This window comes from Strongylocentrotus purpuratus, unplaced genomic scaffold, assembly GCF_000002235.5.
Source record: "Strongylocentrotus purpuratus isolate Spur 01 unplaced genomic scaffold, Spur_5.0 spur5_scaffold_4, whole genome shotgun sequence".
Classification (NCBI taxonomy): domain Eukaryota; kingdom Metazoa; phylum Echinodermata; class Echinoidea; order Camarodonta; family Strongylocentrotidae; genus Strongylocentrotus; species Strongylocentrotus purpuratus.
The window spans coordinates 22,299,839-22,314,750 of record NW_022145610.1 but is presented as its reverse complement, the minus strand read 5'-3'; the positions used below and the strand labels follow the sequence as shown (position 1 = coordinate 22,314,750).

At 34.9% G+C, this 14,912-nt stretch overlaps 1 protein-coding gene across 1 annotated transcript; it reads right to left on the bottom strand.

Moving 5' to 3' along the window:
• Positions 1-4,923: 4,923 nt before the first annotated feature.
• On the bottom strand, positions 4,924-14,912 carry LOC755651. Its single transcript, XM_030997235.1, has 2 exons — positions 13,371-14,912; positions 4,924-6,208 (listed from the first exon to the last, which is right to left on the bottom strand). The coding sequence occupies exons 1-2, from the start codon at positions 14,711-14,713 to the stop codon at positions 4,924-4,926; spliced, it is 2,628 nt and encodes an 875-aa protein (XP_030853095.1). The 5' UTR covers positions 14,714-14,912.

The window sequence follows — 14,912 nt, the reverse complement described above, 5'->3', positions numbered from 1 at the left end:
ATAGCGCAACTATTAAATGAATACTTTGTTAATGTTGGTATACATATTAATAAAAACATATCTTCAAATGATATAAATCCAGGTAAATACTTACATGGTGACTATCCTACTTCATTATTTTTTTCTGACATACGGACGGTCGATGTTGTAAATATAGTACTAGGACTAAAAGATGGCAAGATTCCAGGATATGATGATATGGACTCCAAAGTTCTCAAGAAATGTATACAATTGCTATGCCTTAACTTATATTTATAATGTATCTCTACAAAGTGGTCACTTCCCCGACAAGTTAAAATTAGCAAAAGTTTTGCCTATATATAAGGGTGGAGAAAAGAATCTAAGTTCAAATTATCCAACTATTTCTCTTTTGTCAATTTTTGCAAAAATCTTTGAAAAATTAGTTTATACTAAATTGATGTCATTCATAAATAAATATAATATTCTATATAATAGACAATTCGGGTTTCGCTTTGGACATTCTACTGCCCTGGCGTTGCTAGAATGTATTGATAATATAAACAATGCCTTTGAAAGTAAACATATTGCCTTTAGTATCTTTCTTGACCTTTCTAAAGCATTTGATAGTATCAACCATGGCATATTATTACAAAAATTAGAATATTATGGAATAAGGGGAGTATGTATAGAATGGATAAAAAGCTATTTGAATAACAGAAGTCAGTTTGTTTACTTGGGTGATATCAAGTCGTCTTTACTCAAAATTTCTGTAGGTGTAATCCAAGGTTCAATATTAGGGCCCCTTCTATTTCTGTTTTACATTAAAGATGTGTAATATGTTACTAAACTCATTTGTCCTACATTATTTGCTGATGACACCACCTTGTTTTTAAAAGGGAAAAGTATAAATGAAATAAATAAATGCCATTATCCGTACAGAAATTCCAAAAATTGACCAATGGTTTGCAGCGAACAAGCTTATGATCAATTAAAAAAAGACTCAATATATGGTGTTTAAGAAAAGAAATTAATGGACCTCTGAATGATGAAATTGAGGATATATACATCAATAATTACAAGATTGATAAAGTATACTGCATACAATTTCTTGGAATTGCTGTAGACGATAGCCCGACTTGGTCTTGTCATATTGATGAAATCATGGGGGAAATAGCACGTGCAATTGGAGTATTGTATAGAATTAGGCCTTTCATTCCTCTGAGAATTTCAGCCAATTTATATAACACATTGATCTTGCCATACCTTTCTTTATGTAATATAGTATGGGGGAAATATTCAAATACTTTAACAAATAAGCTATCATGTATTACAAAAAGAGCTCTGCGTGCAATAACCAACTCTCATCCCAGAACACAAAGTGATCATATTTTTAAGAAACTTAAAGTCTTAAATATTTTTGACATTTGTAAATTGCAAACTGCATTATTTATGTAAAAATATTTCAACAACTTGCTGCCTGAGGTTTTTAATAATAAGTTCATGTTAAACTCTTAAATGCATCAGTACAATACCAGATATTCCAATAGACCATGTGTGCAATTGTTAAAGTATGAGTCGTCCAGACAGACGGTCCGACACTTGGGACCTCAACTATGGAATTAAAAATAGTCCATCGCTTGCCTCTTTCAAAGTCAAATATAAACAATGCCTTTTGAAATGCTAAAATATATTGATTTTTTTAAATACTTACTACACCACCTGAATTATTTATGCTCGAATATTCTTTTTGTATACTTTTCCTTCACACAGACCGCCTGTTTTCCCTTTTGTTGTGTAGTATGTGTCTTTAATTATGTTCTGTACCTACCTATATTATGATTAATTTATTCCTGGAGATCAGCCCTTGACAGGTCAATGGCCTCTGTTGGCTCCACCACAGTCTCAAGTATTTTTTCTAGGTGCTTAAAATTATTTTAATATTGTTATGTTATTTCCTTGTATTGTTTTGTTGTGTTAATCAGATATTGTATATAAATTGTTTTATGTTTTTATGAGAAGTGGAAATAAATGAAATGAAATGAGGAAAAAAAAAAATCATTTGATACTGTTTGTTATGTGAACAAATATTAGACTTTGGCGGATTCAATGGCCACGGGGTACTGCTCTCGAAAAAATAGAATCTTGTATGCATTCTTTATTAAAAAACACATCAAATTACGAGAAAAGAAGAGTATATCACCTAATGGTGCCCCATGTGACATCGATTGGTTTCCCCCAAAAGACGCAAGAATATGTGGTAGCCCTGTAGACGCGCCTCTGTTGGTAACTACACTATTAGAAAAAGTGTGCATTAAATATTTTGATGAAACATAAAACAGGATTTTGAGAAACAAGCTGGTTTCTCTCCCCACAATGTATAGCTATTTAGCATGCATTTCGGTTATTTTTGATGTCACGTTTTAGGTGTTTTGTATTTTTTTTATAACAATAATGAATATGAATCTTGCATAGCTTAATCATAACAAGTTCTGGCAAATCCCTACTGTGCAAAACCTTTTAATAAGAGCCAATTTTATTTTAATTGACGGTCAATCTTCAACCCTTATAGGCAATATTTTTTCTAATATCTTTGATGAAACCATTACCAGTGGATTAATATATTCTGATATTCCGATCATTTGTCAATTTTTTCAATATGTAATAATGAAATTACAATGAAAAAGTCAGCTAAATCAAACATACACAAAAAAGAAACATCCCACCATAAATCAAACATATACAAAAAAGAAACATCCCACCATATTGAATCGTTTAAAAGTGATCTAGCAACGGAAGAATGGTTGGACGTTTTAATTAATCAAATGCAGATATAGCATACGAACTGTTTAATACGAAATTGCAGATATATTATAACAAAAAATTTCCACTAGTGTCTGCAAACAAGAAAAATAAGCGCTGTAAGATGCCATGGATAACAAAAGCAATTCTACAATCGATACACACAAGGAAAAAAAACTGTACAATGCTTATCTTACGAACTCAACTATTCATAACAAAAACAAATATAAAACATACCGAAATAAATTAACTAACATCATTCGAAATTCTCGTAAAATTACTATTCCGACAAACTTAATAGAGTGAAATCAAATAGGAAAGCCACATGGGGGATTATAAATGGTTTGATTGGAAAAAAAACTAAAAAATTGCCCAATGATAATTTTACAAAATATGATACAGTTAAAAAGACTGAAGATGTAGCCGATACCTTTAATTCCTATTTTGTAAAGACCTAATTTAGCAAATAAACTTAATACACCGGACGAAAATTTTACTACATTTCTTCCTGAACCTTCAAATTCATCACTGTTTTTTAATCCCCCTGATCCTAATGAAATAACCGAAATAACTAAAAATCTAAAATTAAATAAATCACAGGGTCACGATAGAATTAGTGCTTTCCTTCTTAACACATCATACACTTTATCGCTTGTCCTTTAACTCATATCTTTAATCTATCAATTGATACCGGGAAATGTCCCGAGTCCTTGAAAATTGCTAAGGTAAATCATGTTTTAAAAAAAGACAATCTTCACCAAATTACCAAATACAGGCCTATTTCTATTCTCCCCAGCATATCCAATAACTTAGAAAAAGTTATTTACAATAGGCTTTATAAGTTTTTAGATACTTTTTATTTCCTAAATCTAAATCAATATGGTTTCAGAAAAGGACATTCAACTGACCGAGCTCTAGTACAATATATGACAAAATAACGAATGCTATGGCCAATAAAGAACATGTAATAGGATCGTATTGTATTTCAAGCACGCGAATTCTCATGCCATTGACTTTCCTTACAACATAATTATAGATAATGTCCCTCTCGAAAGAAAGAGAACAACAACAATTTTGGGTGTCATTATCGATGAAAATCTAAACTGGAATAAACATATACATCATATCACTACTTCTATTTCTAGGAACGTTGGTTTATAATATAAATGAAAAAATTAATCCTATGTTATACGCTTGTTATGCTTTATAATTCATTTATATTACCGTATATAACATATTGTAATTTAGTATGGGCCACAAGCGCCAAAACTCAACTCTATTTATTTATTGCAAAAGAAAGCCCGAAGTATATGTACTGGTTCGCCATATTTATCTCACACAAGTCCAATATTTTACAAACTAAAAACCCTAACAGTATTCGACATAAATTCGCTATAAAGTTTACTGATCATGTTTAAGTATTTAAATAATATGCTCCTTCTTTCATTTCAAAACTTTTACACTATGAATAAAGCTATTCACCCTGAATTCCTCAAATTTTCATCTAGTAAACACGAAATTACTTATTGCCCATATATCCATAAGACACCATGGTCCTGACCTATGGAACTCTCTCCCAGAATCTATTAAATCATGTTGCTCCCTCTACTCATTTGAGGCCAAAGTTAAAACTATGTTATAATATTATAAGAATACTCAAGGTAGAATTTCTGTGTCAACTCTTCATTCTTTATCATGTCATCTCTTCTTTCATTCGAATCATTATCACCATCGTCATCATCATCATCATCATCATCATCCTCATCTGCATCACCATCATCGTAATTTGTATTTTCAATTACCTATCCGTTTCTGCTTAATAAATGTGTTAATAAATTTCATGAGTTTTTGTCTGGGGCTGTCGTATTTTCAAACAATTTGCTTAAAATGACAGTCCTTCTTCCGCAAATAATTTCATAATGTTTTAAAATGTTTCAGGAAATTTAGTATTTGTGACAGTTTATCATTTCGTTTTTGGAAATAACAGTTTATATATGTATTTGCTACTTTATGATTCTTTGTCAGTAAAATGCTTATTGTACTTCATATCTTTGTTATCGAAAAACTGTAAACTTACATGAATGCAGAAGAAAATCAAATCAAATCAAATCAAATAATCTGGTATGGAATCTCGTCCATTAGCGTCCATTTTAAACTATAATATTATGATAAGTCAGTGTTTTGCATCTGGCACTCTGGTTTGTAATACAGCTTACAATTCTTGAACGGTGTAGCATGCTTGTCAGCCCAAGAAACAAATTCAGACATCCTAGGAAGCAATACTTTGATCAAAGACATCACGTCACCTTCAGCAGAATGAGAATGTGGTGGATCCGTACCAAATGTCCTCTTGAAGATGTTCACAAGAGAGTAAGAGATTCTTTGGGGCTTTGAATGGCCTTTAGTGTGGCACGGCTCCGAATGTGATTTCTTGAGTTGTGGAGGGGACGACGGCGGGCTGGCGACTTTCCACTTGACTTCGTGAGTTGTGACATCGGCAGAAGAGTGGTGATGGCGAGATTTGGGAGTTTTCTCTTTGAGCTGGTCGGTATATGGGTTTAAGGGTTGTTTTGATGGTGATAGGAGGGGGTACGGGGTTAAGAGGTTGTCGGATGCATGACTGTAACTTCTGGGCATGGTTCTAGGAGAATCATGGATAGTGGCACCACTAACATTCGATGATGGGTAAGATCCGACGTCACTGGATTTGTAAGATGACATCTTGACACCAGCAGATTGATCAGTGTCCAACCTAGGTAGTAAACCTCCACCTCCGTGAACACTATGGTAAAAATTATCCGGTACTCTCTTCTGTGAATATTGAAATGCCATTCCTGGTGAGTAAATATCACAATATGGCAACTTTCGCTTCAGTGACAAGTCTGGTTCTGGACTAGGCATCCATGTAGATTCTTGCTTGTTCTTCCCCTCTCTTTGCTTCCTCTCCCCCTGCTTCTCGGTCGTAAATCCAGCCCTGAATCCGCTCAAGGAGTCCACGCAATAAAGGTCTGCAAGTGGATCCCCTGTAGTCAATTGCGACAGTTCTGACCTCAATATCGCGAAGTCAAATCTCATTCCGTTGTGTGCAACCAGACAAACCGGGGCCTCTTGTCGACTCAAGAATATGTTGAGCATGGCGATCACATCTTCATCAAACGGCAACTTTTTGTTCTTGTCGAGATTGTGCTTATCCAACTTGGTGAGTTCAGCAGACTGTGGACTTGTGTCCTTTCTTGGGTCCACGCATAGCGTCAGCTTATCAATAATTCTTGGTAACGTCACCTTGGACAGATCAAATGTAAAGTTCTCTTTCCTTGCACAGTTCAATGCTGTATGTACGTCAGAGTTGAGAAGTCCTGTACGGTTGACAGCAATCAAACTCAGTTCAATGATTTTGGGGCGATCTCTAGGGATCAAGTGACTTGTCTCAAAATCTAGAAAGACAAAGCTATTAATGGAGAACCCTGTTGCATTATCCATGGCTATAATGATGATGAAGCAAAATCCTTTGACAATTCCGTGATTTTTTCCAGAAAGAAAAGAGATGGAACAGAGCAAAACAAAATATCTTTGCTTTGTAGTTACGCAGTAACACACTACAGGGTCACGACTCTGTGTTTTCTTTTGGCGCCCTTTCATTAATATTCTCTGTAAAATCACGGTTGGCAACATTGCGCCTGCGTCATGAACCCTGCAGGCACGCACGAGCATCTATGTTTAAGCCTGGGGAATACCTAAAAACAAAGGAGAAAACAAAGCTGTTTTGACTCAAGTATAGCGTTCTCTTTCGTGGGTATTATGTATACCAATGACCTTTGATACTAAAAATAGTAATGGGAGGAGCTGATGTGATCACCCCATATGAAGACCCCCACCCCCGAAAAAAACCTGTAGACTTTAAGCAGGGAGTGTCAACATTATTTTTTTTAAATAATGCAAAATGTGCATACTTAGTCCTTATCCAATTACTTAGGCATGTGTCACTGCCACGTGATGTTTATCATTTGTTATATCGTTTGGTTGTATTTTAAAAGAAAATATCACGAACCATGTGAATAAAGTTTCCTATAGTACAGTTATAAATGCAATATAACGAGCTCTACGAACATCACAAAAATGACAGGACAAAGTCATACGGATCCAGAATATTCTCATCTGCTGCTTTGCGTTTTGGTAACTCCCTCCCCACTACATGTACCTTCCGAACCATCACAGACTTAACTTTTGTTAAATCACAATTGAAATTTAACTTGTTTTCTGATGTCATTTAAACTGCATTATTGTACCGGTAATGACAAGTTTGTGCGTTTGCGTATTTCTGAATATCTAATCATTCTGGATAATTGCGCATATAATATGATGTCGATCCAGGCGCGGATCCACAGGGGGGGGGGGGGGGGGAGGGACGGCCCCGCCCCCTGTAAACAAAAGCTCCCCCAAAAAGTTTTACAAAATAACCACAAATTTACTTTTTTCTTCTTTTTCTTCTTTTTTAAAAACTTATTGCTCACCCCCCCCCCACTGAGCGAAATTTCAGCCGCTCTCTCTCCCCCCCCCCCCCCCCCTCTATTGGAAAATCCAAGATCCGCCCCTGTGTCGATCAACTGTAGTTTGTTATCAGTAACAGTGAGAGATAGTTTCTGGGAGGGCAGCAGTGATGTGGGACTCAGTTGGGAGACTCTCGATCCGTCATGACCTCTAGAAACCATTGTGGCACACCAAGCAAACATCATCATCTTTCAATTCACAGTAGACTACAACCATCAATGACTGTACAAGGTTGTTCAGGTGTCTCATGCCTGGCTGACATCTCAACCTTTGTCAGATTCTTCAAGTCCGCCTTTAATTTGGGAGTGCACATCTTTCCAAAATCATCAAAGAGTGCTATTGGGACTGGTGAAAGCTCGCATGAATGACATCTCTTGAACTTGCCTGCAGTGCTATTACTCTGGAGTAGATAGACTTTCGTATCAGTAGCTTGTTGTCACAGTCGGCAGAGGTTGTTTAAAGTAGTTTAGTTTTTGTTTCTCTTATATCTGTATGCATTCCCCTATTATCCTGTCATTGTTTATATCTTCATGTAAATCATTGTGTCAGGTTTAATAATGTGTTCCCCTCTTATTCTTGTTCATTGTTTATATCTACATAATAATGATGGACCTCTGCTTAGTCTGGAATAAAGTCTGGAATTTAACTGAATTAATTGACTTCTTCGTGGCTGCAATGGTTTGAACTTTCTTGGAAATTGTGTCATAAAATCCAACAGGTAAATTCTGTTGTAACTCATGCATCTGTCTGACCGTAGCGATGTCAACTGCTTTATCCACATTCACTAGCTGACGCTAGAGCAATGCTGGTCCAAATAAAGCCTATCAATGGAACAATGATGTACGCCGTAAAACCACTACTCGCTGATTTGATGAAAACTAAATTATTTTAGTATAGGCCTTTTTATTTCTTGATATGTAAGTGTAACTAAATTTAGACAAAAAAAGATGATAGATAAATGCAGCACAATCGTAATTGTTCCATACAAAACATATAATATGTTTTTAACGTGACTTAGATCTAAGAAATTGGCATTTGGCTGGCACACATATTTTGTGCAAATTAACATGTTTATAGAGGGCGCTAATTCGAAACATGCAAATTGGCTTGTCATTTATGGCCATGCAACATCACAAAACAATTTTGTGTGATGGTCCTAGAGAGATGCAGACATTTGGCTGCCCAAAAATTGTAGAGAAATTCTTATGTATTTATTATACATTTTTAGAGAAAAATCATGTATTTTACCTACCATCTTGTATGACGTCATGTAGGCCTATCAAAAATGCTCAATGCTGACAGAGTGTCAGCAATCAGATTCTTCAAATAGAAGATATAGGCTAACATAATCCATAGAAAAAAATATATAGACCGTAAAACAAGGTAAGGCCAATACTCTGGAGTTAGCTATTACACGAAAGTAAAGTATATTGCGTTACTACAAGTTATGCTATACGTATACACGTGCATGTAACACGTGAAAACTGATGAACAGATGACACGCCACACCATTCCTTGTGTCGTGGTTCGATGTTTTATTTCATATGCAAGTTTCAATAAGCAAAAACCTGAACAAATGAACAAAGTTAAAACGATTAAATAGAAATGAGAACATGTTTGAAAAACACAAATAATACACGTAGCAACAAACATATTATCCGTTTATGACTCCAAGGTACGAATTACGACAATGACGTCAAGCAGACTCAAGATAATAAACGATAAGCAAGTTGTTTGTATTCCATTCAATAACACTTAGTCAATATTTCAGGAAAATAACCAGTATCTAATCACACATTAAGTTGTCCTATCGTTGTGGATAACTCTCCCAACAAATAAATGAGTACAACCGGCATCAAGCAAACAATCAAACATAATTTCCCATTAAAATAACATTGAAGTAGTGGTTTATAATTATGATAACCACAGACCCTGGCAATACGGCCTAAAGAACCATTTCCTTCTTACATGTTGTTTGCTGTTTTTCAACACCTAAAGGAATAATAATTAGTACAAATCATTGTGAATTTTACTCTAAAACCCCAAACTGAAGACAATACATTATAGCCGCAAACTATTAACTCTCATAAATATTATTTTACAACTGTTTCGATGATTATCCAGAGTTAAACTCAACACCACATTATACAACCATAACTCCTAAATATTACAAGAACATAACAAATAACATATAACATTCAAATCATCTCAAATTACTGATACCAAATCAGAATCAAGTATTCATCTAATTCACTAAAGAATTCGACCTACTGATTACTAAACGGGTAATTTGCCACGCGCTTTACAGAATGTGTATTAATTCAACACAACAACTCCAAAAGTACTATCTCAATAATTATCAAACATGACAAAAAGATAATCTTCTAACTTTATGTAACCTCTAATTCTGTCGAGACGACCTCTCTGTCTGCCCCTGAAAGGGGGGGGGGGTGGGGTGTAGTGCAGGAGTGAATCTTGCTAATACCTCTGCTCCCTTTAAAAAAAAAAGGAAAAAAAAGTTTTTATTGTTATTTCTGAAAAATTAACACAGTAAAAGCAACAATATAATATATAATATCATCTTCAAACCTCTGCCCCCTTTTATAACGATTACACGCTCTATTGGGAGATGCTGACCCTTGACCAAGTGACCGGCATGTACATCATAAACTTTTTCATATAGCTGTAAAATGTCATGTTTAGGCTTAATACGACAATCGTGTCATAATTTTTACTTTTTTAATATGTGTGAATCATACTTTGAAGTTCACAGTTTGTAAACATAACTGTTTTGTTTCTTCCTGTTCACTTCCTTTGGAGATATTGATTAGCTATTGATGAAAATAGAAATATTGAATTGGTGTTTTCACCATAGAACAGTGCAATATATAAGAATATAAAATTGGTCAAGCTGACTATATATAATCGACATGATTTCCAAATTGAATAAACTATAAGGTTTCTATTTACATTCAGCAAACAAAACAATAGGGTACTATTTCAATCATTTTATATACAAACATAAACCTACAATCGTAAAGTAAAGGTCACAATCATTTCAATTTTATCGGGCTGGTTATAATAATATCCATTGATAGAGGGCAGTAACAACACTTTCCTCCGTTTTTGTTGATGATTACACCGTTATTCATTTGATACTGTCTGTTTTATGAAAAAATATTTGTCTTTGGCGGATTAAATGGGCACGGGGTACTGCTCTCGAAAAAAATAGAATCCTGCATACATTCTTTATTAAAATACACATCAAATTACGAGAAAAGAAGAGTATATCACCTAATGGTGCCCCATGTGACATCGATTGGTTTCCCCAAAAATACGCAAGAATATGTGGTAGCCCTGTAGACGCGCCTCTGTTGGTAACTACACTATTAGAAAAAGTATGCATTAAATATTTTGATGAAACATATAAAACAGGATTTTGAGAAACAAGCTGATTTCTCTCCCTACATTGTATAGCTATTTAGCATGCATTTCGGTTATTCATTTTTATGTCACGTTTTAGGTGTTTTGTATTTTTTTATAACAATAATGAATATGAATATTGCATAGCTTAATCATAACAAGTTCTGGCAAATCCCTACTGTGCAAAACCTTTTAATAAGAGCCAATTTTATTTTAATTGACGGTCAATCTGCAACCCTTATAGGCAATATTTTTTCTAATATCTTTGATGAAACCATTACCAGTGGATTAATATATTCTGATATTCCGATCATTTGTCAATTTTTTCAATATGTAATAATGAAATTACAATGAAAAAGTCAGCTAAATCAAACATACACAAAAAAGAAACATCCCACCATAAATCAAACATATACAAAAAAGAAACATCCCACCATATTGAATCGTTTAAAAGTGATCTAGCAACGGAAGAATGGTTGGACGTTTTAATTAATCAAATGCAGATATAGCATACGAACTGTTTAATACGAAATTGCAGATATATTATAACAAAAATTTTCCACTAGTATCTGCAAACAAGAAAAATAAGCGCTGTAAGATGCCATGGATAACAAAAGCAATTCTACAATCGATACACACAAGGAAAAAAAACTGTACAATGCTTATCTTACGAACTCAACTATTCATAACAAAAACAAATATAAAACATACCGAAATAAATTAACTAACATCATTCGAAATTCTCGTAAAATTACTATTCCAAACTTAATAGAGTGAAATCAAATATGAAAGCCACATGGGGGATTATAAATGGTTTGATTGGAAAAAAAACTTAAAAATTGCCCAATGATAATTTTACAAAATATGATACAGTTATAAAGACTGAAGATGTAGCCGATACCTTTAATTCCTATTTTGTAAAGACCTAATTTAGCAAATAAACTTAATACACCGGACGAAAATTTTACTACATTTCTTCCTGAACCTTCAAATTCATCACTGTTTTTTAATCCCCCTGATCCTAATGAAATAACCGAAATAACTAAAAATCTAAAATTAAATAAATCACAGGGTCACGATAGAATTAGTGCTTTCCTTCTTAACACATCATACACTTTATCGCTTGTCCTTTAACTCATATCTTTAATCTATCAATTGATACCGGGAAATGTCCCGAGTCCTTGAAAATTGCTAAGGTAAATCATGTTTTAAAAAAAGACAATCTTCACCAAATTACCAATTACAGGCCTATTTCTATTCTCCCCAGCATATCCAATAACTTAGAAAAAGTTATTTACAATAGGCTTTATAAGTTTTTAGATACTTTTCATTTCCTAAATCTAAATCAACATGGTTTCAGAAAAGGACATTCAACTGACCGAGCTCTAGTACAATATATGACAAAATAACGAATGCTATGGCCAATAAAGAACATGTAATAGGATCGTATTGTATTTCAAGCACGCGAATTCTCTTGCCATTGACTTTCCTTACAACATAATTATAGATAATGTCCCTCTCGAAAGAAAGAGAACAACAACAATTTTGGGTGTCATTATCGATGAAAATCTAAACTGGAATAAACATATACATCATTATCACTACTTCTATTTCTAGGAACGTTGGTTTATAATATAAATGAAAAAATTAATCCTATGTTATACGCTTGTTATGCTTTATAATTAATTTATATTACCGTATATAACATATTGTAATTTAGTATGGGCCACAAGCGCCAAAACTCAACTCTATTTATTTATTGCAAAAGAAAGCCCGAAGTATATGTACTGGTTCGCCATATTTATCTCACACAAGTCCAATATTTTACAAACTAAAAACCCTAACAGTATTCGACATAAATTCGCTATAAAGTTTACTGATCATGTTTAAGTATTTAAATAATATGCTCCTTCTTTCATTTCAAAACTTTTACACTATAAATAAAGCTATTCACCCTGAATTCCTCAAATTTTCATCTAGTAAACCCGAAATTACTTATTGCCCATATATCCATAAGACACCATGGTCCTGACCTATGGAACTCTCTCCCAGAATCTATTAAATCATGTTGCTCCCTCTACTCATTTGAGGCCAAAGTTAAAACTATGTTATAATATTATAAGAATACTCAAGGTAGAATTTCTGTGTCAACTCTTCATTCTTTATCATGTCATCTCTTCTTTCATTCGAATCATTATCACCATCGTCATCATCATCATCATCATCATCATCCTCATCTGCATCACCATCATCGTAATTTGTATTTTCAATTACCTATCCGTTTCTGCTTAATAAATGTGTTAATAAATTTCATGAGTTTTTGTCTGGGGCTGTCGTATTTTCAAGCAATCTGCTTATAATGACAGTCCTTCTTCCGCAAATAATTTCATAATGTTTTAAAATGTTTCAGGAAATTTAGTATTTGTGACAGTTTATCATTTCGTTTTTGGAAATAACAGTTTATATATGTATTTGCTACTTTATGATTCTTTGTCAGTAAAATGCTTATTGTACTTCATATCTTTGTTATCGAAAAACTGTAAACTTACATGAATGCAGAAGAAAATCAAATCAAATCAAATCAAATAATCTGGTATGGAATCTCGTCCATTAGCGTCCATTTTAAACTATAATATTATGATAAGTCAGTGTTTTGCATCTGGCACTCTGGTTTGTAATACAGCTTACAATTCTTGAACGGTGTAGCATGCTTGTCAGCCCAAGAAACAAATTCAGACATCCTAGGAAGCAATACTTTGATCAAAGACACCACGTCACCTTCAGCAGAATGAGAATGTGGTGGATCCGTACCAAATGTCCTCTTGAAGATGTTTACACGAGAGTAAGAGAGTCTTTGGGGCTTAGAATGGCCTTCAGTGTGGCACTGCGCCGAATGTGACTTCTTGAGTTGTGGAGGGGACGACGGGTGGCTGGCGATGTGCCACTGGTTTGTGACATTGGTAGCAGAGTGGCGATTGGGAGATTTGGGAGTTTTTTCTTTGAGCTGGGTGGTATATGCATGGTTTAAGGGTTGGTTTAATTGTGATAGAAAGGGGTACGAGGTTAAGAGGTTGTCGGATGCACTGTAACTTCTGGGTATGGTTCCAGTAGACTCTTGGATAGTGGCACCACTAACATTCGATGATGGGTAAGATCCGACGTCACTGGATTTGTAAGATGACATCTTGACACCAGCAGATTGATCAGTGTCCAACCTAGGTAATAAACCTCCACCTCCGTGAACACTATGGTAAAGATTATCCGGTACTCTCTTCTGTGAATATTGAAATGCCATTCCTGGTGAGTAAATATCACAATATGGCAACTTTCGCTTCAGTGACAAGTCTGGTTCTGGACTAGGCATCCATGTAGATTCTTGCTTGTTCTTCCCCTCTCTTTGCTTCCTCTCCCCCTGCTTCTCGGTCGTAAATCCAGCCCTGAATCCGCTCAAGGAGTCCACGCAATAAAGGTCTGCAGATAGATCACCTGTAGTCAGTTGCGACAGTTCTGACCTCAATATCTGAAAGTCAGATCCCATTCCGTTGTGTGCAACCAGACAGACCGGTGCCTCTTGTCGACTCAAGAACATGTTGAGCATGGAGATTACATCTTCATCAAACGGCAACTTTTTGTTCTTGTCGAGATTGTGCTTATCCAACTTGGTGAGATCAGCAGAAGTTGCACTTGTGTATTTTCTTGGGTGCACGCATAACGTCAGTTTATCAATAATTCTTGGTAACGACACCTTAGACAGATCAAATGTAGAGTCATCTTTCTTTGCACAGTTCAATGCTGTATGTACGTCTGAGTTGAGAAGGCCTGCACGGTTGATAGCAATCAAACTCAGTTCAATGATTTTGGGGACATCTTTACGGTACAAGTGACTCGTCTCAAAATCTTGAAAGACAAAGCTTTTAACGGAGAATCCTGATGCATTATACAAGGCTAATGATGATGAAGCGAAGTCCTTTAAACATTCCATGATTTTCTTCCGAAAGAAAAAAGACGGAACAGAGTAAAACAAACTATCTTTGCTTTGTAGTTACGCAGTAAAACACTATACACAATATCCCGCTCTTTTAAAGGAAACGGTTGTAATTGGCCACATTGCGCACGCGTCATGAAGCCTGGCACGCACGGAGCAGGATTACTGCATTCCGGGGAATATACCAGCAGGAAAA

Bases quoted from the DNA above. Each gene is read 5' to 3' on its own strand.
- LOC755651 (XM_030997235.1), bottom strand. From the start codon at position 14,713: ATGGAATGTTTAAAGGACTTCGCTTCATCATCATTAGCCTTGTATAAT. The intron at 6,209-13,370 runs ATAATATTATAG...CTCCATTAATAG, and splicing joins ATGCAAAACACTGACTTATC to CTTTGTCTTTCTAGATTTTG.